Source organism: Caretta caretta, chromosome 1 (genome assembly GCF_965140235.1).
Source record: "Caretta caretta isolate rCarCar2 chromosome 1, rCarCar1.hap1, whole genome shotgun sequence".
Classification (NCBI taxonomy): domain Eukaryota; kingdom Metazoa; phylum Chordata; order Testudines; family Cheloniidae; genus Caretta; species Caretta caretta.
This window is the reverse complement of record NC_134206.1, coordinates 258,823,993-258,847,374: the sequence shown is the minus strand read 5'-3', so window position 1 is coordinate 258,847,374 and position 23,382 is coordinate 258,823,993. Positions and strand designations below refer to the sequence as shown.

At 48.8% G+C, this 23,382-nt stretch overlaps 1 protein-coding gene across 1 annotated transcript; it reads left to right on the top strand.

The window, feature by feature from the left end:
- Positions 1 to 7,318: 7,318 nt before the first annotated feature.
- Positions 7,319 to 21,613, top strand: IL2RB (interleukin 2 receptor subunit beta). Its single transcript, XM_048833159.2, has 10 exons — positions 7,319 to 7,693; positions 8,896 to 9,004; positions 9,384 to 9,504; positions 10,469 to 10,544; positions 11,314 to 11,422; positions 12,341 to 12,489; positions 13,013 to 13,181; positions 15,687 to 15,798; positions 17,734 to 17,818; positions 18,607 to 21,613. The coding sequence occupies exons 2-10, from the start codon at positions 8,923 to 8,925 to the stop codon at positions 19,435 to 19,437; spliced, it is 1,734 nt and encodes a 577-aa protein (XP_048689116.1). The 5' UTR covers positions 7,319 to 7,693; positions 8,896 to 8,922; the 3' UTR covers positions 19,438 to 21,613.
- The last annotated feature ends 1,769 nt before the right edge of the window (positions 21,614 to 23,382 follow it).

Genomic DNA, 23,382 nt, shown 5'->3' with positions numbered 1-23,382 from the left:
AATAACAAACTTGTAACCTTCTTTTTGACTGCCACCACATTTAAGATCCCACTTAAAATTGCTACACCAGTGCATAAAGTGCAAATCTCACTCAGTACAACAGGTTGTGCATTTCACCCTGCTCACTGCACCACTGTGACAGGATCCTCGGGGTACAACCTGGAACTGTGGGACCACTGTGCCCCCTTAACACTCCAGCCTGGGCTGTCTCTCACAATGCTTTGCCAGTGACCAACAGCAAACCCCTCCAGACACTATCATCACTCAGCCACCAGCATGCAGAGGCACAGCCAGCTAACTTGCATGAATACTCTCCACGCCACTCATGAACTATACACAGGGAAACAACAACAAATCTCCCTAGCCCCAGCCTTGCACCCCAGAAATATACCATCTTACACTGCTCAAGACCGTCTCTTGAACAGTGCAAGCTTATTAAATAGTTCGCCACTTCGTCAAAGGAAAGTGGACATGCACTAACCTTTGGAACCTGAGCAGATTTCCCAAGCACTTTAGACAAACTCACTGGTAAGGATAAAACATTAAAATAAGTTTATTAACTACAGAAAGATTGATTTTAAGTGTTTATAAGTGGTAGGCTTAAAGGTCAGAGACACTTACTTTAAGAAACTAAAAAGTAAACAGGCATTCTAAATCCTAAACTTTTAGACTAAACAAAAGTTGAATCAAACAGCTTTTCTCGCCTCACTGGATGTTGCAGGTAGGTTACAGTTCTTAGTACACAGGTGGCATTTCCTTCTCAGCCTGGGACCAGTCTCCTCAGTTCAAGTCTTTGTTTTCTCACTGTTTATGTTGCATTCAGCATAGGTGCTGGAGGAAAGAGGTGGTCTCATGATGTCACTGTCCCTTATTTTATACTTTTAATCTGTGTCCCTGGAAAGGTACTGGCCTGGGAATGTCCTGGTGAGCTTTGCTGAGTCACAGAGTTGAGAAATCCCTTTTGTGTGGTGTTTGAATTGAATTGTAGATTTCTTGTTTACAATTCCCCCATTGGTCAATGGTCGTTTTACGGCCGCCTGGGTGTGGGTCACCTCCTTTGTTGTCACTGGAGAAGTAGCAGTGGGCGACTCCCAAAGTCACAACATGTTTCAATAACAACCGTATAGCAAAAGCTCATAACTTCATACATACTAATGATATACATATTTTGACAGAACAGTGAGTTTCAGCAGATCATGGCCTTTCCTGTGGTGTCTTAAATGGCATGCTGTGTATGAAATATCACAACCATCTACCAGTGATGAATATGGGGGTTACAGGGTGCTCCTTTGAGGTACAGCATGTCACACCTGACACTTCTAAACTCATCCAGGCAACAAGGTCATCATAATCTCCTTTCAGGGCAATACAGGTAACTGACTTAACGCCAGACCAGCCAGCGGAATGCTCACTGATTAGGTGGCTATGGTGCCGCTTTGATGCAATGCTGGCCTCTTAGTGCAAGTCAGCTGTGTGGAGCTGCTGTGGCCATCTCATGAAGATCTGACTCTTGCACAGGACCCATTTTTTTGGTACTGCTGCTGCTGCCAGGTGGGACCCTTCGGTCCAGGTCCAGGTGGGAAGTTCCAGGCAGCACTCTAGCCAGGCTGTCTCCCACTGCAGGGATCCTCAGGTTAGAACAGTTTTTAAATCAATAATAATAATAATGTCCAAGCTGCAGCAGCACAAGGGGGCTGAGTGTGATGCAGGATCTGGCCCTTCATTTGCAGGTCTCAGTCCTTCACAGAGCTGGGTGAGGGTCATTATCACCATTTTCCAGTAGGGTAATTGAGGCTAAGGTCAAGAGGTTAATGCTGCATAAACCCGATGGTCATCTCATAGGTACGTATGCCGCTTTATCAACAGCTTTTCAGGAAAGTTCTTCAGGCACCAAGCCTGGCCATAAGTTATTTGGGCAAGGTCACAGAGGGAGGCAGTGCCATGACCAGGACTAGAATCCGGTTTCATGTCTTATTACTGGACCAAGCAGCCCCTGTGGCATTGCAGAGGTGTAACGGAGGGCATAATTGGCCTGCAGAAACTTTCTTACTGGGACTGACGCATGAGAAGGAAAGACGTCAACTTGACTTTCAGAACCACAGCTGAGTTTGCAAGACTGGCCGTTAGGAAACAAACCAAAGCATCTTTTTACTGTAAAGGGAGCACATTCGCTATAGACCTCCCTGAGATGACAAGCAGAGCTTCCCTTACCCCCATTTTAACAGAGACACTTTTCAGAGTAGAACCACAATTTAAGGGAAAATATGCTTGACAGAAGGTTGTAGTTTTAAGAAATGTAAATGTCTGAAAGACAGGAAATTCAAAGTAAAGGTTACACTTAAAAAAACCCCATTCTTTGGAAGGTACCAAAACTAACCCTAGGGGTGTCGAGAAACCTCACTAATGCTTTTGGGTGGGAGGAAGGCTCAGGAGTCCTTCACACTTCCAGCTTCTCCTCCAAGATACATGGTGATGGTCATGCACCAATGGCATGCCCGCCATACGAACCTCCCTGTAGATGATATTGTTAATAAACCATACTCAACGTCTCCAAAAGTAGCCCAGGGCTTCGGTCCTCCACAAGGGCAACAGAAGAAAACAAACGCAGAGTTTCTAGGCCAAACCATTTTTTATGCTATGATGAGCCGACAACCACCCAGAACAGAATAATTCCACGCAAATGATTTGCACGCAATTTTCTGCACTCTCATACCATGCAAATGACTTCTCATTCCAAAGAAATTCTACACTGACATGTGATTGTGCATGTGAAATTTCAGGGGGGTTGGTTTGTTTCAGTCAGGTAGGAGAAGGTGGAATCAAAATCAGGCTTTTAACGAACAACTGTGCTTCACCCTTAAGTAGGGAAAGGCCCCATTGATACATCCAATCTGAACCTCAACTTTTTGCACATCTATGTTCAAATATGAAGCCTTGATGTTGCATTAACAAAGGTTTTTGTATTGAATTCCCGTGTCTGATAATCTGTTTTAAAGACAGAAAAGAAACCAAAAGGAGAACATCTTCACTCGGGCTCTATGAGGATGGGAGTGTTGCTCAGCTTCACAAAAAAACATCTCGTAGCTTCATTAGCGCAATTTCATAGGAAATGATGTAACTAACAACCAAAGGTAATGGGCCTGATCCTCAGCTGGTGTGAATCAAATGCAGCTAATTGAAGGCAATGGAACTATGCCCACGGTGGAGCTGATTCAATTCTTGTACTATGCATGCACAAGAGTGACTTTCTATGTATTTTTTTCAGCCATCCTAGCTGGTGCTCCTCATGGAGGACTAACTGCCCGTGAAGTTGGATGTCTTACCCTTCTGCTTGGCCTCATCTGTGCTCAGCTAACATTGTATGCATTTTTTGGAAAGAGGAAAAAGGGTTTTTTTGGCCAACTCGCTTAAATTGCTGTGAGCTCCAACTTTCCAAAGCGATTGATATTTGGGCTGAGAGCAGGCCCAGCCCGAAAGGGAACTGGGGGAGAGGATGAGTATAATAAATGCTGCATTGCAAGTTTAGCAAGAAGTTTTGCTACTGAAAAAGCGGCGATCAGGGCCGTCCCTACCCATACGCAAAGTACGCAGCTGCATAGGGCACCAGGAAACTTGAGGCACCAGATTTCCAGGTGCCTGGCGCAGCAGCGTGCTGCTCTAGCCCCTGCCCCGCCTCTTCCCCAGGCCCCCCAGCCCTGCCCCTCCCCTGTTCTGCCCCCATCTCGCTCCCACTCTACCCCTTCCCCAAAGCCCCCCCCCCCCCCCCGCCCCACCTCTTCCCACCCCCGCCCCAGCCCTGCCTCTTCCTGCCCCTGAGGAGTGCAGCAGGGCCAGGCATGCACTCACTGGCGGCAGGAAGTGCAGGGACCCGGCCCCAGCCACGCTGTCGGTGAGTGCTGGGGGGTGGTTACCCCCTGCCCCCCAAGCCAGCTCCCCCCCCCCCCCGGAGAGGCCTGCGGTGGGGGGGAGGGGGGCTGCGTAGGGCCCCAGAAAAGCTAGGGACAGCCCTGGCTGCAGTGCTGTCCAAATACATAGGACCTGGCTCCATTACCTTTATTCCCACCGAGTAGTACCTTTGTCTGCAGGCAGTCCCCTTGAAACCCAGGGAACTAATCACAGAGTAGGCTGCTGCATGGGGCTTGTCCGCATTACGGATTTTTGCACCGATGTAAATGACACTGTTACAAAATCGCTAATGTAGGCAGGATAAGTTGTGCCGAGGGAACACTGCTTTACTCCAGGGCTAGGGTTGCCAATTTTGGTTGGATCTATTCCTGGAAGTTTCATCACATGATGTGATTTTAAATGAAAGATTAATCTGTAATTCCTGGAGACTCCCAGACAACCGTGGAGGGTTGGCAACCCTCACCAGGGCAGCACAGGTATGCTGGCCATTTCACTACGACCGGTGCAAACAAAAGCCCTCCAAGTGGGGAAAGAGTTTCGGCATCTGCACCATAAATATTGAAAGTATTTGATTATGATTAAGGGCTCTCCACCCTAGCTTTGTCCTTTCTCAATTTCCAGGGCAATTCAGCCCCTAGAGTAGGCTAGTCTAATTTACTCTGGCTGGTTACAGTCCCCAAGTGGCCATTACGCTAGCTTCATCAGGGTGGCCAACCTGAGCCTGAGAAGAAGCCAGAATTTACCAATGGACATTGCCAAAGAGCCACCGTAATACGTCAGCAGCCCCGCATCAGTTCCCCCCTACCCCAGCTCCCAGCGCCTCCCGTCCATCGGCAGCCCCGCTGATCAGCACTCCCCCTTCCTCCCCGCACCTCCCAATCAGCTGTTTCATGGCATGCAGGAGGCTCTGGGGGTTAGGGAGAGGAGCGAGGGCACGTCAGGCTCAGGGGATGGGGAGGGAAGGGGGGAGTGGGGGCAGGGCCTGTGGCAGAGCCAGGGGTTGAGCAGGGAGCACCCCCAGCACATTGGAAAGTTGGCACTTGTAGCTCCAGCCCCGGAGTCGGTGCCTCTACAAGGAGCTGCATATTAACTGCTGAAGAGCCGCACGGGGCTCCAGAGCCACAGGTTGGCCACCCTTGAGCTAGGGCTTGCTGGAACGTGGTAGCACTTAGCCCGCACACCCACTCCTTGGCTACACCCTCTCCACTAGGGTGTAGCTGGCCAGATTCTTTGTCTGCCTATGCCATGCAGAGATTTCCCTGGCTCAGGAATACCAAGTTTATGTCCTGTTATGGCCCCTTTGCACTGCCAGATTATATGGAGCAGGGCGCTGCGACCCATGGCATTCACAGCAGATTGTCTCTATTGGAGGCTGATGTGTTGTGTTCTCTACTGCAGCATTTTGACCAGGAGCTTGATGCCTCCTTGGTGTCTGGACTGTAATGCTTTGTGTGAAATGGTGCCCTCAAGCCCCTGTGACAGGGTGCTCCACGCCCTGCTAGGATGGCGCCTCCTCCTGGTCACTCTGGGGAATAGCTCGCAAGGTTGATGCCCCTTCCCATCCTCCGCCTTTCTCTTTGGGTTTGCGGCCCCTCTCTCACTGCACGAGCTGCTGCTTCTTCTTCATAACTTAGCCCTCCGGCCAGGTCATTTTACATGTTTTCCACTTCCGGGGTAACAAAGTCCCTTCTCCCGAGCAGTGTCAGGCAGTCTTCCCTTTTACTGCCCCAATGTGCCACTCCCTCAGTGTCTGGTCGGGGAAACTGGGCCCATCCTCTACTCCGGGTTCCGGCTTAGGGACTCTCTAGCCAGCAGCTAAGATCTGTTCCCTCTTAGACCTTACTGCCTTTCCCTGATCCCTGTCCTAACCTTCCTTCGCTGGGTCAGCCAGCTTCACCACTCCCTGCTCCCAGGGAGCTACTGCAGGCTACATGGCTCTGCAGCCTCCAAACACTCCTCCCTTCTCCTGGGGAGTGACTGCAGCCTTTTCCAGCAGCTGGCTTTATACAAGCCCCTCCTGTTCCTGCTGGGCTTAATTTACCCTCTCAGGATTCATGTGAGGAGTTACACCCCACACAGCCCTCAACTGCAATCTCTGTAAAAATAACTGTTCCCATTCCCTCAAACCACTGTCTTACTCCTGGATTCTCTGTATTTGAGAGCTAACCTCTCTCACGCCCACTTTCTGTGCTGGCCTGTCCGTGACAAAGAGCTAACCCTCTCCCCAGCACTCCCTGAACCCACTTGTCCAGGTTGGCCGTCGCAGAGGGCCAGTCCCACAACATCCCTGCATTCTGCTCTCTGAAATTGCCCATCCTGGAGCTCTCTGTGACTTAGGGTTCATCTCCCAGACGCTCAGCAAAACCTTCTGCTGGACCTGTGCTCACACCTCAGAGGTGCTGAGGCCTGGACGCAGGGAGTGTTCAGCTCAGTGATCACTGCAGACGTGCCACAGCTAGGCTCCAACACCATGGGCCATGTTTGTGCAGCCCTAACCAGACAGGAAATGTGATCGGCTGTACTTCAGAGAATGCTATTTGTGTGTATGAGGGACGGGGGGGAGGAGTGGGCGTCGGGGGATGTGTGTGTGCCGGTGTTTGTTGTGAAGTGTGGGGAGTTTGAGAATCGGGTTGCGTTTGTGTCTATCTGGGTGTGTATTGTGGGGTGGAGGCAATATCTGGGTGTTGTGAAAATGTGCAGGAGTGCATCTTAAGGAGCCATCTCTGTGGGGGCTGTAGCGTGAAAGGAGCCTTCTGCCCTGGTCACTACAGAGGAGAAGGAGCCAGGACTCCTGGGGTTCTATTCCTGGCACTACTGCTTACCTGTTGAGTGAGCAAGTTGCTTCATAACCTCTCCGGGCCATCTGTAAAATGGGCCTTATCCTTGCCTCATGGTTGTGTTGTGTGGATTAATTAACTGAGCCCCTCAGGTAGCAGCCAGTGTAGACGCACAGAGCCAACCATCATTATTTCTGTGGGGCAAGGGGTCTGTTTGTTTGTGTGAGTGGCGTGTGGTCAGAGGAGTTGTGTGTGCGGGAAGGGTGTATTTGCGTGTGGTGCAACTGTGTGTGTGAGTGGGGGGGTTGTTTCTGAGGCCCTCTAGACACACAAAGTTGCACAGGCTGAACTACAGGCATGATTTCAAACTGATTTAGTGAAGTTGGTGTAACGTGTGCATGTGGGGTTGCTTTTAAATCAGTTTACACCTGGCTTATATCGGGTTTGGTATTGGGTATGTGTAGGGGCAAGCAAACCCAGTGTAACTAGTCTTAAACCAATATCAGCATGTCCACGTGTCACTGTGGGCGTGTTTGTGTGCAGGGGGCACGCACCCAGAGATATATCTTTGCGTAGCACTGCGCACAGACCAGTCTCCAATTCAGCCTAGTGCTGCAGCCTCATACCTGATTCCTTCCCACCCCCTCTCATCACCTTTACCGTCAGGAAGTGGACGTGGTTTGGGGCTTTTTATTCTCGGCCTCGCTAGCCATTTCGGGACTCCGGAGCTTAGTCTCGCTTTGACGGGGCAAGCTAGATGCAGCTTCCTGTGCTCAAGGTGAAGAAACGACAGATAGCTAGCAAGCCCTTTGTGCTTGCAGAACTGCCCGGCTCCGGCCCCTGTCCATTCCCACTAGCAGTGCCATGTGCTGAACTGGAAGCCACTCTTGCCCCACCCCACCTCTTGCCATTTGAAGGCTGGCACCTGAGCTCCACTGGACAGACTGGTCCAGTCCCCGAGGGCCATCTCTGGCACGACTGCACAGCTAAGGAAGCCATCGCATAGGAAGGTAATGGGGCGATGTCAAGCGGCTCCCACACGGGGGTGGCTGAACTGAGAAGCTTCTTGGAAGGAGTTTCAGTCTGACACATTTTTCTAGCTATTGGCCAGGTCTGATCGTTTATTTATCTCTGTCTCTCTCTCTCTCTGTTTCCACATCCCTCCTCTCATCATGCCCCACATTTCCCAAGAACAGGATGGTTGTTGTTTGTTTGCTCTCTTTCTCTGAACTGAAATCTTTTATCAGAACTGGAATCTGACCGTGCCCTATGGCAGCCCTCTGGCAAGCCATCACAGGTCCTGCCCCCTCCCACAAGGGTCCGGGGTTTGCTCAAGACACCGCCTCGTTTTGTACAACCAACCCAGGGCTCCCCTTTCGAGCACATAGAGGGCTATTCCCCCTGCCACCACCCTGGGCAAAATGGGGTGCCATTGGAGGAGCTGCATGAGTGTGGGTGAAGCCTGGGACGGTACGGATATGGAGAGCGAATGCTCCTTCCGAGGCTGCGCTGGGTGGGGCCCATCCTTGGAGCTATGTGTGGGGTGTAGCTCAGGACTGTCCAAACATGGAGACCTGGGGTGTGTCAGTATGTTGAAACCTAGATTTACCGAACATGAAATCCTTTCTATGATCCTAATTTTCCCTGTCCCAGTCAGGTTCTTCAGACTCCGTCCACTAATCCCTAGCCCCTCCACTAACACTCCTGACCACCCAGAAGGCCCCTGACCCCACAGCTAATTAACTACAACCACTCCCTGAAGTCGCTAGTTCTTAGGGTTGAAAAGAAACCCCTTCATAATGTAAACTGGGTGCGACTCCGGCAGTACTGTCTGCCTGAGTCAGCAGCCTCCCTGAAACAACAGCTCTGAGTGGTGTGCTCTCATATTCATTTCAAGAAGGCATTGACTTCGTTATCAGTTTAAATGCTAGCATTGCAAAGTGTTTCACTGCGGAGCAAAGCACACAAGGAAGGAGACAGGTCAGATTATGGAGATAGGTGCAATCTGTTGAGTGGGATTTAATCTGGGCATCAGGCATGGGCAGCTTGGGGTGTATGCAGAGCTTCAGTTGGGGGCAGATCTTGGAAGTGCCTCAGACTCCTGGTAATAGCACCAAGGGAGAAGATTACTGCAGGGACCACCTCCACAGAGAAGTGTGGAACTTTGTCATCCTCACCTGTGCTGGGGTGTGTGTCTTCTTCTCTCTTCCAGTGCGAGCCCTTCCTGTGTACGGCAGAGATGAAGCCTTCTCCTCCCCTTCTGCTTTGCCTCTGGCTGTCCATCCTTCTAGATGTTTCACTGGCATCAAAAATCACTCAGGGTAAGAAAATGTCCTCCTATGTCCCAGCAGGAGAATTAGGGATGTGTGTGGGTGGGGACACTATTTATCCTTATGTGATATGGGAAGATCACTGAAATTTGAAGGTTTGTCCATGTCTTGCAACAGGGCAGGAAGCACTAAGCAAAAGCGACGCAATATACATGTTCCTATTGGGGGTTCTTCATTTTGGGGCATTGAAGAAGTGAGAAGGGCCATAGGTTTCTTCCATTCTTGTTTGGAGGTGTTTCTTGGATGTTTCTTCAGGGCACTAGCCAGCCTATGAATTGGGCACTGCATGGAACTGGATGAAATGATCATTAATGCTTAATGCCTTTGTCATGACAGGATTGATGTAATGCCATCTTTTCTCCATTCATAGCACCCTCAAATCTAACTTGTTTTTATGACTCGCGGGCGACTCTCTTTTGCACCTGGGCTCCAGACAGGAATGACACAGAAGCACTGTGCCAACTTGACGCTTTGTTTCACACTGATAAGAGGTACGTGGCTGAAATTATTTAGCAAAGCCAGTGAATGTCAGGCTCTAATTATCATCTTGGCTCGGTGGTCTATAGCTATGGGGTTGTTGGTCAGGTGAGGAGCCAGACCCCCTTTGGTGGTTAGGTGGGTGCTCATTTGAGGAACAGGACTGCTTTGGTTCTTGTGGTTGGTGGGTCTCCACAGACGGCTGTTGGCTTTCCTGAGACTGCATGGGTGTGTCCACTGTGGTAGTGGGCTCGCCAGGGCTGATGTGTGGGGTGGAAAGCAGAGCAAGTTTCCCTTGCATGTGACAGGGACAGTGAGTCAGAGCAAAAGGGCTCCAGGCGCCCGCCCAGTACTAGGTCTTTGAACTCTGAGCTGGGTGAGGAACTGGGCAGGTCAGCACCGGTGGGGAGAGAGGCAGGTGGCAGTGGCTAGAGGACTCCCACTGAGTACAGCAGCAGTTTGACTCCATCTCCTCCCCTCCTCTTGCAGTAGTGCCTTGCAGGGTGTGTAGGAGGGAAAATGTGGTTCACCTTCTCAGTGCTCCCAGCAGCACTGGGGAGGGATGCAGGAGACAGTTCCTCTTGCAGCAGCTGCCACAGCGGTGCTGGGCATAAAACAGAGTGGGTGGCAGGCAGGGTTTTGCCTGTGAGAGCACCAGGACTCTGCAACTTACCCCCTGCCTGGTCCATAATACTTTGAATCTGATGACTTTCTGGGCACGCTGTCAAAGACATCTGTTTGAGATGGGTTTTGGAGGGAGGCTGAGGGTGTGCTCCTCACATCAGTGAAGGGTCTCTATAGGTGGCTGGCTGAGTTCCTGTTACCATTAGTTTAATGCTGCTGGGATTCCGTTGTATTGGAGTAGCAAGGGTGCCTAATGCCTTGGATGGGTGCCTGTGATGATTTCCAATCTAAATAAATAATTACATGCATACAAGCCCCTCCAGCTCAGCAGTATTCTGGTCTTCTCTCTGACAGGGATCTAAAGAGTTGTGAATTTCCTAGCATGGCACCCAGGAGATGTGAACTAGCCTTCAGTGAAGACATTGTTGAGGTAAGCCAACTGAAATGTACTGGCTAATAAAAGGGGCTGGGGGTGATTGGTATATGGGTTATCACTGTAATAACAGTGTGACACACAGAAATAGTGCTATGAGAGAAAACTTTATTTCCTGACTTGGGGCAGGGTTCCAAGAGGTCAGTATCCAGTCACCGTCCCAGCCAATCTGCTACAAACCCCAGGAGGTGTCACACTGTTATTATAGTTGTATTTAGCTCCCTTCCTTGCGTCGCCAGTCACAGCCCATCAAGAACTACGCAGGCCCCAGTGCCTGTTTCCATGGGTCAGTCCAGAGCCTTGCAGCCTGAGGTCACAGGTCTGTTATGGTGCCCACAGAGTTATGGCCTCCCCAGGTGCTGACCGTGTGTACTCACAGGGTGATGCTCTCTGAGGCTGCGTTGTTGTGGCATAAAGGCAGAGAAGCTGTGACACAACCTGATTATCGCATCCTGCAGGACCGATGGTACTTAAGGAGAAGCCCCTGCCACCCCTACCCAGCTTCAATCTGCTTTACACTCCACCCCTTGTGGAAAAAGAGATAACACTTCTTGAATATTTAACTCATCTAATCTCTGTCCCTCAGTTTCCCCAGTGGGGCTAATCTAACACTGCCCTGCTTATTAAGATGTGAAAAGCACTTTGAGAGCCTTAGGATGGGAGGCATGATGGTCATGCATTAACATCTCTGTGACGATAGAGGCCTTAGAAATGTGAACAATACATAGTGGGGGACTAGTAATGCGAATAGCAAATTTTCCTGCAGTGGCAGGTCTTCACCATTGCAGACTCACTTAACCTGACTGTGTCCTGCCAAGTTGGGGAAAACTGGACAACTGTGATGCAACAGCAGGAATTCAAACCATGGGACAACAGTGAGTGTTAATCAGTGTTTGATCCTCCAAGGCTTCCATCTGTGGTTAGATCTGTCCCCTGTGCCACCTTGTCCGCCCCAGGCATCCTTCTGTTTACCCCATGCCTGATCTCAGGCTTGCCTCGTCTCCCTGCCCCACTGCCACTGTATGCTCACTCGGTCACGCCATGCCACTAGGTGACCAGATGTCCCAATTTTATAGGGACAGTCCCAGTTTTGGGGTCTTTTTCTTATATAGGCTCCTATTACCCCCCACCCCTTGTCCCGATTTTTCACATTTGCTGTCTAGTCACACTACCTGCCACAGATTCGCCATGCCTCCTCCTGTTGCTTCCAGCATTGCACTGCCGCTCCCCTGGGCACAGGCTCTGACATACTGCTTGGTACCAACCACCCTCTGCCCCCAGCCTGGGTGCATTGATCTGGGGATAAGAGCTTCATCTGTTAAAGCTGTGTCCTTTGGTGGCAAAAGTTGAGCTAGATCCTTTGCTGGTGTCAATCTATGCAGCACTACTGACTGCAATGGGGCAGTGCCCATTTACCCCAGCTGAGCAACTGGCCCTCTGTAGTTAGTGGGGGAAAAAATCCTAGCAAGACTACAGATTGCTTGACTCTGATCCTGTTCCACTAAAGTCATCGGGACTTTTGCCATCTATTTCAATGGGGGCAGAAGCAGAGCGCCCTGGGGAACAGGAAAAGAGACAATCTTCACAAAATGAATTGTTTGGGACAAATGATTGGGGTGGGTTCACAGATGTGCACACCCAGTGGAACGGCCCAGAGATCATCCCCGGAGAGGGGTGTCTGCCAATGAAGCCACATAACAGAGAGAGAGAGAGAGCGCAAAACGCTATTGTAGCGTTTGCTTTTGTTTCCCATGGTGTGTGTCCCAATGCCTCTCTCACTCTTCTCTCCCCAGTACAGCTGAGGCCACCTGACAACCTCCAAGTGGTAAACACCAGTGACTCCAGCTACAATTTAACTTGGAGAATTCCTATTTCGTCTCACTACTTAAAAAAGAAACGGGAATTTGAAGTGTTGTGCAGAGATCGCACAAAGCCCTGGGAGGTGAGTGCAGGATCCCAGACTAGCTTCTCCTGCTGATGGGCCTCAGGCCTGTAACTAGTGGAGGAGGACAGAGCCGCCTTACTGCAAAGAACCTGCTATTCCCGCTTGTGCTCTAGACCCTTCCCCAGATGGCTGCAATGCCCTTGCCTCAGAGGAGAGGCCAAAGGGGGCAGTGACTCCTACTTCAGCTTTATCTGCCAGCGTATGGTGACGGCAGGGAAGCAAAGGGAAGTTCCAGTCTGCCCAGTGCTGGGATGAGAGGCATCAGAATGGTGTCCTCCCAGTATGGGACAGACAAGACTGCGGCGATGGAAAAGGTAGAACGGGTCTCCTCCCACTGTGGTGCAGAGGGGCTTTGATGTGGGCAAGGGGTGCCCTCCTGGTACAGCTTTGGATATAGGATATGCTGGCTGGGAGAGGCCCCAAGCCAATTCTGTTCTGATTGGACAGCGGAGAGGTGTGATGGTGTAGACTGTGGATGGGAGAACATAGCAATCACTCTGTAACTTTTACTCCATTCCAGCCTGCCATGCTCCTCTCTATCAAGCAGGACCAGGAATGGGTGAGGCTTGAGAACCTTTCGCCAGACTCAGAGTATGAGGCTTCAGTTCGCGTGAAGCCAAACACATATGGCGTGTGGAGCAACTGGAGCAAGATGCTTGCATGGAGGACTAATCGTAGCGGATATTCAGGTAATGAGACTCAGAGGAGTGGGTAGGCCAGGGCTTGGAGATAGGTGATGAGAGAGCAGGGACAACCCTAGTCCAAATGGTGCCCCAGGTGAGGGGCGTCTTTGGTGCACCCTCCCCCCTTTGTTAAACTTTTGAGTACCTTATTTTTTATTGAATGTGTAGGGCATATCATAACTTTGATGCATGGTTTGCCTGCATGATTTGTCGCTGGCATATAAAATGATAAATTTGCAAGCTAGGATCTATAAATCAGTATTTATTCATGCTATATATAAGCAAATAAAAAAATTTGTTTCCTCTGAGCTTATAGAAACCTTTTAATTTTAAGAATAACTGAAGTGTACTAGTTTCAGAGGAACAGCCGTGTTAGTCTGTATTCGCAAAAAGAAAAGGAGTACTTGTGGCACCTTAGAGACTAACCAATGTATTTGAGCATGAGCTTTCGTGAGCTTGAAGTGAGCTGTAGCTCACGAAAGCTCATGTTCAAATACATTGGTTAGTCTCTAAGGTGCCACAAGTACTCCTTTTCTTGAAGTGTACTAACGTCAAGAAATTGAACAGTGCACCAACATTGGATGGGGCAGTATTAACTAGTGTTACAGTGGTGACAGCCTTAGACTATTAACGCTAGTCCTTTAGTTCAAAAGAAGTAACAATATATTCTTTTATATTATAACCCCTACAGGTAGGGGTTTGATAGATATCTCTGATGTTTCATTAAATATGTCCTTTATTAGTCGCTACTTACTCTCTTCAAGTCTTAAAACAAAAGCAGACTTTCACAATTACACAATAAAACAAGGTTCACAGTATCGCAGCTGGGATCTCACATCACTTCCCTTCGTTCTTATATCTCACTGACTGACTGGCGATGCCCCATCCCGTATATACCCACGAGGGCACGGCTGACAACATTCTAGGATGTTCAAGGAAAATGTAGTTCTCAGAAAGTCTGGAATGTTCCATGAGATTCTACAAAGGTCCAGAACATTGTACGGGGTCAGTCAAAAATGAATCCACATATGGAATACCTGAAACATTTTACTTCAAACATTCTATTTTCCCTTTTGTCGCTAACAACAAAAACAGCACCCCAAGCCCGGCGCCCCTGGGTCGCCTTCCTCTAAATCTGGCCCTGGGAGAGAGGCACAGGGGACAACAAGGGCTGGAGTTATGTGGGAGCAGGAAAAGTAGGGGAGTGGAGGGATGCACAAATCAAAGTACAATAGAAAGACGGGGAATAGCTTGAGAGGAGCCTTTCCTGTAATCCTAGACCCAGGTCAGGTGAGCAGGGCCTGCTGGTCCAAAGCACAAGAGCCCCAGAGTGAAAGCCTGGCCCCATTAAAGTCAATGGGAGTGGGCCATGATTCCAGTCACAGACTCCAGTGGGGGCCTCCCCTCACTAAGTGCAGCAGAGCAACTCCCTGACCAGGGGAGCAAGAGGCCTGGGGAACACTTTCCAGAGAGCCCCTGTAACTTAGGAGCCTAAGTCCCATTTTCAAAAGTGACTTGGGCCCTTCAGTGCTTAAGGCTCACTGAAAATCAGTGGGACCTAGGCTCTGAAGTGCCGTGGGGCCCGATGTTTAAATGTCCTGAGGTGCCTAACACCTGTTGAAATCAATGGGAGTTAGCTGTCTAAACAGCTTCTGCAAAATGTTACCCCAGGACTCCTCTGTGGGCAGTGCAGAGCAGGGCTAGCTGTCCAGGCCAGTCAGAAGCCTGTGCAGCCTGCAGCCTTGGCAAATCCCATCTCCAGCAGGAGTGTCTGGTGAGTCCTTGGCTCCTTTTAGTTTTAGTTTCTTCACAGGAAGTAGGCAGCTCGTGGGTCCCCCCATGCTGAGGCAGGTAATGATATAAACGGAGCAGCTATGTTTAGAAGGGGCAGTGTGTTGCTGTGGCTATCAAACTTTGATAGCATATGATGTCAGTGAAAAGGATTCAACTACAACCAGCTGTCGTGGCAACTGGGAGCCAAAGTTCCCCGAGGTGGAGGAAACAAAGGGATCTTATTAACATCTCAAGGACATGAGGGAGAAGCTTCTCCAAAGGTGTCCCACTGCTCCCTTCCCTCTTCTCTCCTCTGCACCCTTTCCCCTATTCCAGGGGGCTCGGCAGGTCCAAAATGAGGCGCCCTGGCAGAGGGGACAGAAGATGAAGAGTAACAGGAGTGGGGCAGGACGGAGCTGAGGTGCATTTGTAGAGCTATGCTGAAGAGGGAATAGCAGGGGGGTGGCAAGTCAAGGATGAAGTGCATGGTCATTGCAGTTGTGTGGCAGTCCAGGACAGGAATAGCAGAGAGAGGCTGCAGGTGAGCTGTGAGGTGCATTGGCAAGGCTGGGGGGGCTCAGATCTGTTCCTAATCATAAAGGCCAGTCACCCACTTATCTGACCTGGATCTCAAACCTCTTTGTTCAGAAGTGAAAAAAAAACAACTGGAGTGACTGGGGTTCCCATTTCCTCTGTTCTGGCTGGCTCTTTCCAGTAACTCTCTCTCCCCTCTTGCAGAACTAGCCCCGGGGGACTTTCAGCTTACGATGCCAGCCCTTGTGGGGACCATCTGCACCATCTTCGTTGTTGTCATCATTGTCTTGATCATCACCTCACAGCCATTGAAAAGGTAAAAGGGACATGAATGGTCCCCTCCAGACCCTGTCCCAAGCCCAGAGTGCCTTTCTGTCCTCATTTTCTGTCTCTCAGATGAGGCCAGAGTTCCTTAGTCTGAGTTGGAGCTGAGTCATTCTGCCTCTCTGGGTTGCTACTGGCATTGTCCCAAGAGACGCCCTGACAGTGAGGGAATTCAGTGTTTGCACCATGATGCTGAGACACTGTGACACAGCGAGATGTCATAACATCACCAAGCTCAAAATAGCCACAGGACACTCTCTCTTTGGGCCATATTTTTAAAGGAATTCACATTGAAATCAATAGGAGTTAGGTGCCTAAATACCTTTAGAAATCTGACTGTCTAGCTGAAATTCACCTTTGTGTAGAAGAACCAGAACAAGGCCTATGCACCCCTTAATCTCTCAAAACAGTGCTACAGTGGGACATGACTAGTGCTTGGACTGCATGCAGGCCCACTGCATAAGATTTGGATTTCACCCTCTGATTATAGGTCATGGGACAGGCCCCTGCACTCAGGATAGTTCTACCTTTTTTTGGTGGGATGCTGATTTAAACCTCTTCCTGTCCATCATTTCTGTCCTGATATTGTTCTGAATTAATGCTGAACATGCCGCACAAGGGCACCCGGTACAATAATATAGAGAATAGCCTGACAGCATCATGGACATTGAAAATGGTTTCAGTTTTAGTCACCTCATTTCAGAAAGGGACACAGCAGAATAAAAAAAGACACAGGGAAAAGCAATCCAAATATCAGAGGGGGGAGGTGCTTGCCTATAAAGATGGATTACAGAGGGGGACTATTTCATTTGCAGAGGAGGAGAGATTTTAGGAGTGTGTAAAATGATTATGGGACTAGAGAAAGCCAACTGGCCTCTCCTGTTTACCCTGTATCATAATGCAAGGGCAAGGGAGCACTCTGTTTACAACACATATAAACACAGCTAATCCTCTTCCCGGAATGTATAATTAACCTGTGGAACTCAATGATGCAGGATAATGCTGTGCAGAAAAGGATTAGTCATGCAGGAATGAAAATAGCATCTGCAGTGATGCAAGCTAGTATAAATGTACAAGGACTATCAAATCCTCCTGCTTCAGAGCACAGGCTGAAGGGGGTCAGGAGGAATTCCCCTCACCATAGATTATTGCACAGTAAAGGTGCATTAGGAGACCTTTAAGTATCTGAAGGATTCGGTATTGGCCACTTTGAGAGACAGGAAAAGCAGACAGGATGACTTGGCTCTGGTATGGTCTGGCAATACCAGTGTAGCTTGTTATGTCATGATGGTGTAAGGCGTCATGAAGTGGTGCTGCAGTGTGAACGCCATACAACACTGCCATGCTGAATCCTGATGACAGGACATGGAGATTGTAGTGTTGCCATCTCATGCTGCCATTTCATGATGGCACTGCAATTTCTGCAATCTCTGCATCGCTGTGATGGCAACCAAGTGAGGCACAATCAGCTCATGGCAACCAGGCCTTGGAAACCATACCAGGAACTTGGACCAAAGATGGCGACTCTCCCAGCTTGGCAGCTAATGAAAGGAATGGACAGGCCTGGGCAACAGGGAGAGGCAGGCAAGGATGTTGGTGAATGGCGACATTATCAGCTCTGGGGATAGGGCTGAGGGAAATAGCTTTTGCAATACCATTTTCTCTCTCAATTTCTGTGTCCCTAATACATCCATCGGCAAATGCAGAGATTTTCTCAGGCTACGGGTGCGGGATGGGGGATAAAGAGCCCTGGGGCTTGGTTCTCCCTTACTTACACCATTTTTATACCAGCATAACTCCAGTGACTTTAGAGGAGATATTATTCATTTACACTGGTGCCAGTGAGCAGAGGGTCAGGCCCCTGGAAGACCGTAGGTCTACATATCACGTTCACTTCTCTCTCTCTCTCTCTCTCTCTCTGGTGAAGGCTTAAGAAGGTGCTGAAGATTTACATTCCAGACCCAGACAAGTTCTTTCCCCCGCTGAGCACTGTGCACAGAGGCGACGTTCAGGTATGGGGACCAGGGGCAGGCGGGCTGTTCATGGGAGGGGGGTCAGAGAAGGACGAGGAGGGAAAGAAGGAGAGGACTGGCTGCCTCCCTCATGCTGCAGATGGATGGGAAGGATGTCCGGCTCCCAGATCTAGTGTGTGCGTGTATCACTGGACCCTCCAGCACTGGTTGCTGCTGGGGGATTTGCTTTAGTTTTATTTTTGACCTTTCTAAGCTGCCACTTGGCTGCTGCATCTCTAAGTAAAGAACCAAGAAAGTACAAACCACCAAACCTCAGCACTCTGCTCTGCTGACAGGAAGGGCTGAGAGAGCACACAGGAGTATAGGAGCTCTCAAGGCTCTTGGAGACCATCCCATCCTGCTTCTATGCCTTCTTCTTCACTTCCTCTAGTCCCTCCTCTGGCTGTTAGTCATGTTCTTCCTCTCTCTCCCTTCAACTCCTCTCTTTTTCTCTGCTACTCTCTCTCTTTCTCTATTTCTAGATCACTTTCTTTTTCTTCCTCCCTTTTTTTATGGAGATCACGCATGGAAAGCTCTTGAGGCTGGTTCCTTCTTTTAAAACGGCTCAGAGCCTGGCGAGGGATCCCCAGGGACCTATTCCCTATGGAGATCCCAGAGGAGTGATGATAAGGGCGTATATTCTGTATGGGAGATGTCCGGAGTGTATTCATCATGGGCATGAAGGAAAAGAGACCCTAGGCCTCTGTGTCTCTGTTGTGAGAGTGTTATACTGCTGCCACTTTGCACATAATAATATCTCTTCTGTGTTTCCCTTCCTTCTGCTTCAGAAATGGCTCTCCTCTCCATTTTCCACGTCTCTCTTCAGCATGAGCAGTATCTCCCCAGAGATCTCAGAGCTAGAGATAATTCAGAAGGAGAAACAGGAGTCCCAGCTTCTCCTTCCCAAAGCTTTTCTCACCTCTGGTGCCCCCCCAGAAACCAGCGGGCACTCACTGACTAGCTGCTTCACCAACCAAGGCTACTTCTTTTTCCACCTCCCTGACTCCTATGAGATTGAGCCCTGCCAGGTGTATTTCACCTACGAGCCTTTCGCCCGGAAGAGCAGTGGCAGTGAAGATGGTGATTCCTACGGAGCACTCCCTTCCCCAGATCTCTGCATGCTGGAGAATGACCTGCCACTGTTCTCTTCCGGATTTCTTCATTGCATCGAAGCAAACCAAGGTTTCCAGAACAGTTCCTTTGTGGGAGAGATACAGAACACAACCAATGGGCTTGGGGCACTTCCTGAGGCTCTTCTGTCACCCGAGAGCTCATCCCCAGCATCGGTATTTGAGCAGGATGAGAAGGTGAATGGAAACGTCACAGTTTTACAGCTCTCTGAATCCCAACAGAAGCCTGGCATGGTCTTCTCAGATATCCCAGGGTTGCATGACAACGATGCCATTCAAACCACAGAAGAGGCTGGGGACGCAGGCCCTGAAATCAGTTCCACTACTACTATGGCAGATGCTAGCTCTTTGTTTTCCCAGCCCATGCCTCTGAGGCAAAGTCAAACTGATGATCTCCACAGGACAGCTTTCTCCAGCCAGATCCCAAACACTGAGGCCTACCTATCTTTGAGTGAGCTCCAAAGCCAATACAACCATCATTCGGTCTAAGATCTGCCTCAAGAACCTTCTGAGCTTGAGGCCTTCTCTGGAGGGAGGGATGGACAAACAGACAAACTGTCTGAGAGAACAAGAAGTTGGACATTAGTTTTAACAAACCCAGTGGGACCTATCTTTTTACTAGCGTGGAGAGAGACCCTTGTACTTTTCATTGTTGCAAGGGAATGGGACCTTTAGTGGCACATGGAACAAGCGTGATCCAAACCTACAACCTGAAGGGAAAGTAAAGGCCCTAATAGATCATCTTTGGATTGGGGATGGGTGAACAAATGAAGGGATGAAAACCTAAGAAAAAGGATGCTCAGGAAGAGAGATGTGTGCATGGATGGATTCCGTGGTACTTACAATACCATGGGTATGCTAACATCTTGGTAGATACTGTGGCTGGATGGATACCATGGAAGGAGAACTAGATAGATGAATGGGTAGACAGATGGATAGAGATGAAATTGAGAAAGTCAGAAAGGGGCATTACAACTATTAAAGTACATAGGACAAGTGGAGAAAGAGAAATTGGATTGCTCTGCAACTCAGCTTAAGGATAGTACCAAACTCTGAGGCTGAGCAGCCAAACTTTCCATTCCTCAAGTACCAATTTACAGGGCATGTAAGCATCTATAGGGGAGTAGAAATACTTAAGCTGGTGAGCTGCTAGTGAGTGCTGGGGGCTGCTGAAGATGGGGGTGATGGAAGGGGTTAAGGATGGTCCTTACTGATTGGCTTGGGGTTTAGTTCATTTCCTGCATCCTTCCCACTCCAGACTGTGTGAAGTGAATATTCTAATCAGCTTGGTCCCAACCAGATATCTGGGTTTGGGCTTGGGTCTTCAAAGACAATTCAAAGCTAGAAATGAGTCAAGTCATGCAAGGGATGTGATTAAAAAAACAATCCCTACTATCGGCAAAAAATACTGGGGAAAATTCCCCCATCTTATGAGGTGTGGGGGAAGCAAGCGAGATGCTAGCAATAAAATAGAGCACAACATTTCCCATTCTTGGTGCAATCTTTCAATGAAATCAAAAGCCTCTTTGCCCGACAAACCAAAACCCTGTCATTCGACTATGTTAAGATAATTGCGGAAGAGTCCATCCCACATCCTGTAGTAAGTAGAAATCATCTAATTGGTAATCCCCATTCCTTCCTTTGTTTGGAGGGAATCATTCTCCAATTAGCAGTAAAGGCAGGTAAATCAGCTCCAGATAAATGACTACAGATCCTCACCTTTGCCTAAAACCAAAACTCAGTCCGTTCATTTGGGTCAAAAAAAGTTTGGATAGCATTTTGTAGTGCCTCCATATTTTCTGATTTGGGACAGAAGTGCTGAAATATCCAGGGAGGTTGGGGATAGAGGGAAGACTGCTGATGTTGGTTCCATGGTATCCGTCCATCCATTCCTGTGACCATCCTTTGTATCTATTGTATCTTTTTCTTGCCATCTTTCCAGACCTGTCTAGACATGGGAAATACCAACCTCATGCTAAAAAGACCTGATCTCTCTCACATGAGATTTCCAAACCAAATAAATTTGGGTAAGCATCCAAACTTTTGAGGAACTTATCCAGATCTTTAGGACGCTTCTGTAAACCTTCCAAGATTCACCCAAATTTAATTCACCGTTCCCCATTTCCACACTAGAGTTGAGTTTCCCCCTTTGTCCTGGTACTCATGTTCCAGCACCAAAATTATTCTCCCAGTTTTCATTCTCCTGAGTTATTAAATTGAACGCTGTGCTTGTCAGATAAATGGGTGTCCATTGGGTTTGATTTTGTCATTAAAGTGCTGCTGATATGGCAATAGAATGGAGCCTGGCCTGGTTAGCAGTGAGAAGGTTGCAGGGAGCCAACCCGTTCCTGTATCACTTTCTCCAAACCACTGCACATGTCTCAGGATGCCTGTTGTCCCACCATCTCAGAGAGACTGGGGATAAAGAAGAAACAACTGCTTCCCAGCTGAGTGAGGACACGGCCGCCCAGTGTATTTACTGTGCTATGGGAAGCTCTCAAGATGCACCATAAAGAGTAAGCACTGCCAGGCTGAATGCTAGCTTAGATGGCCAATGATCCCATAGCGGTTCCTCTGTTCCTACGTATTTCTTCATAAGCTTTTTAATCATTCTTGCTGCTAAAATGAGTAACAAATACCAGCCCTTTTGTCAATAAAATAAAAATCAATGCAGTTTCAAAATAGTACATTTTTCCTTGCCATTTGGTAGGGGAACTTGGATATTAACAAATGCTACTGGTTGGATGGAAGTTAGTTCTTGATCACAGTTCAGGGATCAGGAAGACGGCATGAGGGGGGTTAGCTCTTGGTCACAGATAGTCTGCTGCCTAAACAATGAGTTCAGGGGGCAGAAAGGGAATTTGCCTTTAGCCAAAGATTGTTGGGCCTTGGTAGATTAGGCTCAGGGAGCAGAAGGAGGTATTTTAGGGGATTGTCCTTCACTCATAGATAGTTCAGCTGTTGGGCCTGATCCAAAGTTAGTCTCCTGTGGGCTGCAATCCTTTGGTCTAATTTCAGTTGTTGGGTTTAATGTGAGGGTGTGGCTGGTATTGGGGCTATACAGGAGGTCAGACTAGTTGTGCTCCCTTCTGGCTACCTTATACTCTATGACTCTATTAAAAGAATGTCAAGACTCCCATTGACTTCAGTGGGCTTTGAATTAGATCCTTTGGACAGCAGATGTAGGGATCAGATAGCAGTTTCAGGGGGATGAACCCTCATTCACAGACATTCATGTGCTGAGCACTGGGCTCAGGGAGTAGAAAGGAGGCATCGGGAGGAATAGTTTTCAGTCACAGACAGCTGGGTAATTGATAGCAGCTTCAGGGGAAGGGGAAGACATTTCAGGGGAATTAACCCTCAGTCACAGACAGCAATAGGGAGGGTAGAAGTAACGTAAATTGTATTTTAGAACCTAGTCACTATGATCCCCTCCAGATAGACTCAGGAAGTATTGCTGGCAGCGAAACTGCCGCAGTTCACTGAGAATCACTTGGCCAACTAAACGTTTTCCCACTTCTGAAAATGCTGATGGTTTTCAAGCATGTAAGCTGCTAGAAGTGAGACAGCAGCCACTCTGGGGTGTGAATGTGTGACGTGTTGTTGCAGGAAGTGCTCAGCGTAAGATCTGAAGATAACTGGACCTTTATTCCAGGAAACCAGGTCATGTGGTCTAAAGTTGCTGCAGATATGAGATTAGTTGAGTTGTGGTGTAGAAGAGCCATTGCCAGTTGCTTCACGACCCTTTTCTGCTGAGTCCTGAAGACTCCTTGGAAGTGCCATGAAGGTCTAAAGGGCCCCCAGCTGATCCAAATGTAGCATGGACAAAGCCACAGAAAAAGTGCAACACAGGACAGTGTCCATCAATTATAGTTTCCTTATTAAACTGAACTCCAGCACCAGTGAAAAGTGCTGGGCCAGCAGTCCTGGAGAAAGAGTCCTCTATTTATCTGGAGCACAGGTACAACATAGATAGCAGCAATGCAGGTTTACACACACACGCTACCCTGACATCCCTACCAACGTACCTCATTTCTGACCTGCGGAGAACTGCACAACAGCCAGTCCCCATCCCGCACCATGGGAAAGTGGTAATTCAGGGCCAAATTCAGCCTTGATGGTGCAACTCCTTTGAAGTCAGATTTGCTTTTGGGTCTGTGTTCTTGGTTTATTCATAGATACCACAGTGATGAATGTGGTACTCAGATTGGTTAGATTAGATTAATGTCTACACATACCGTGCTGCAGCAGTGCTGCAGTAGCGTGTCTCGTGAAGATGCTCTATGCTGATGGAAGAGAACTCTCCCATTGGCATAATAAAACCACCTCCTGACACACTGCTGTCCACACTGGCGCTTATGTCAGTGAGATGGTTTACACACCCCTGTGCAACATAATTTCTGCTGACATAAATTGTAATGTAGACATTAGCCT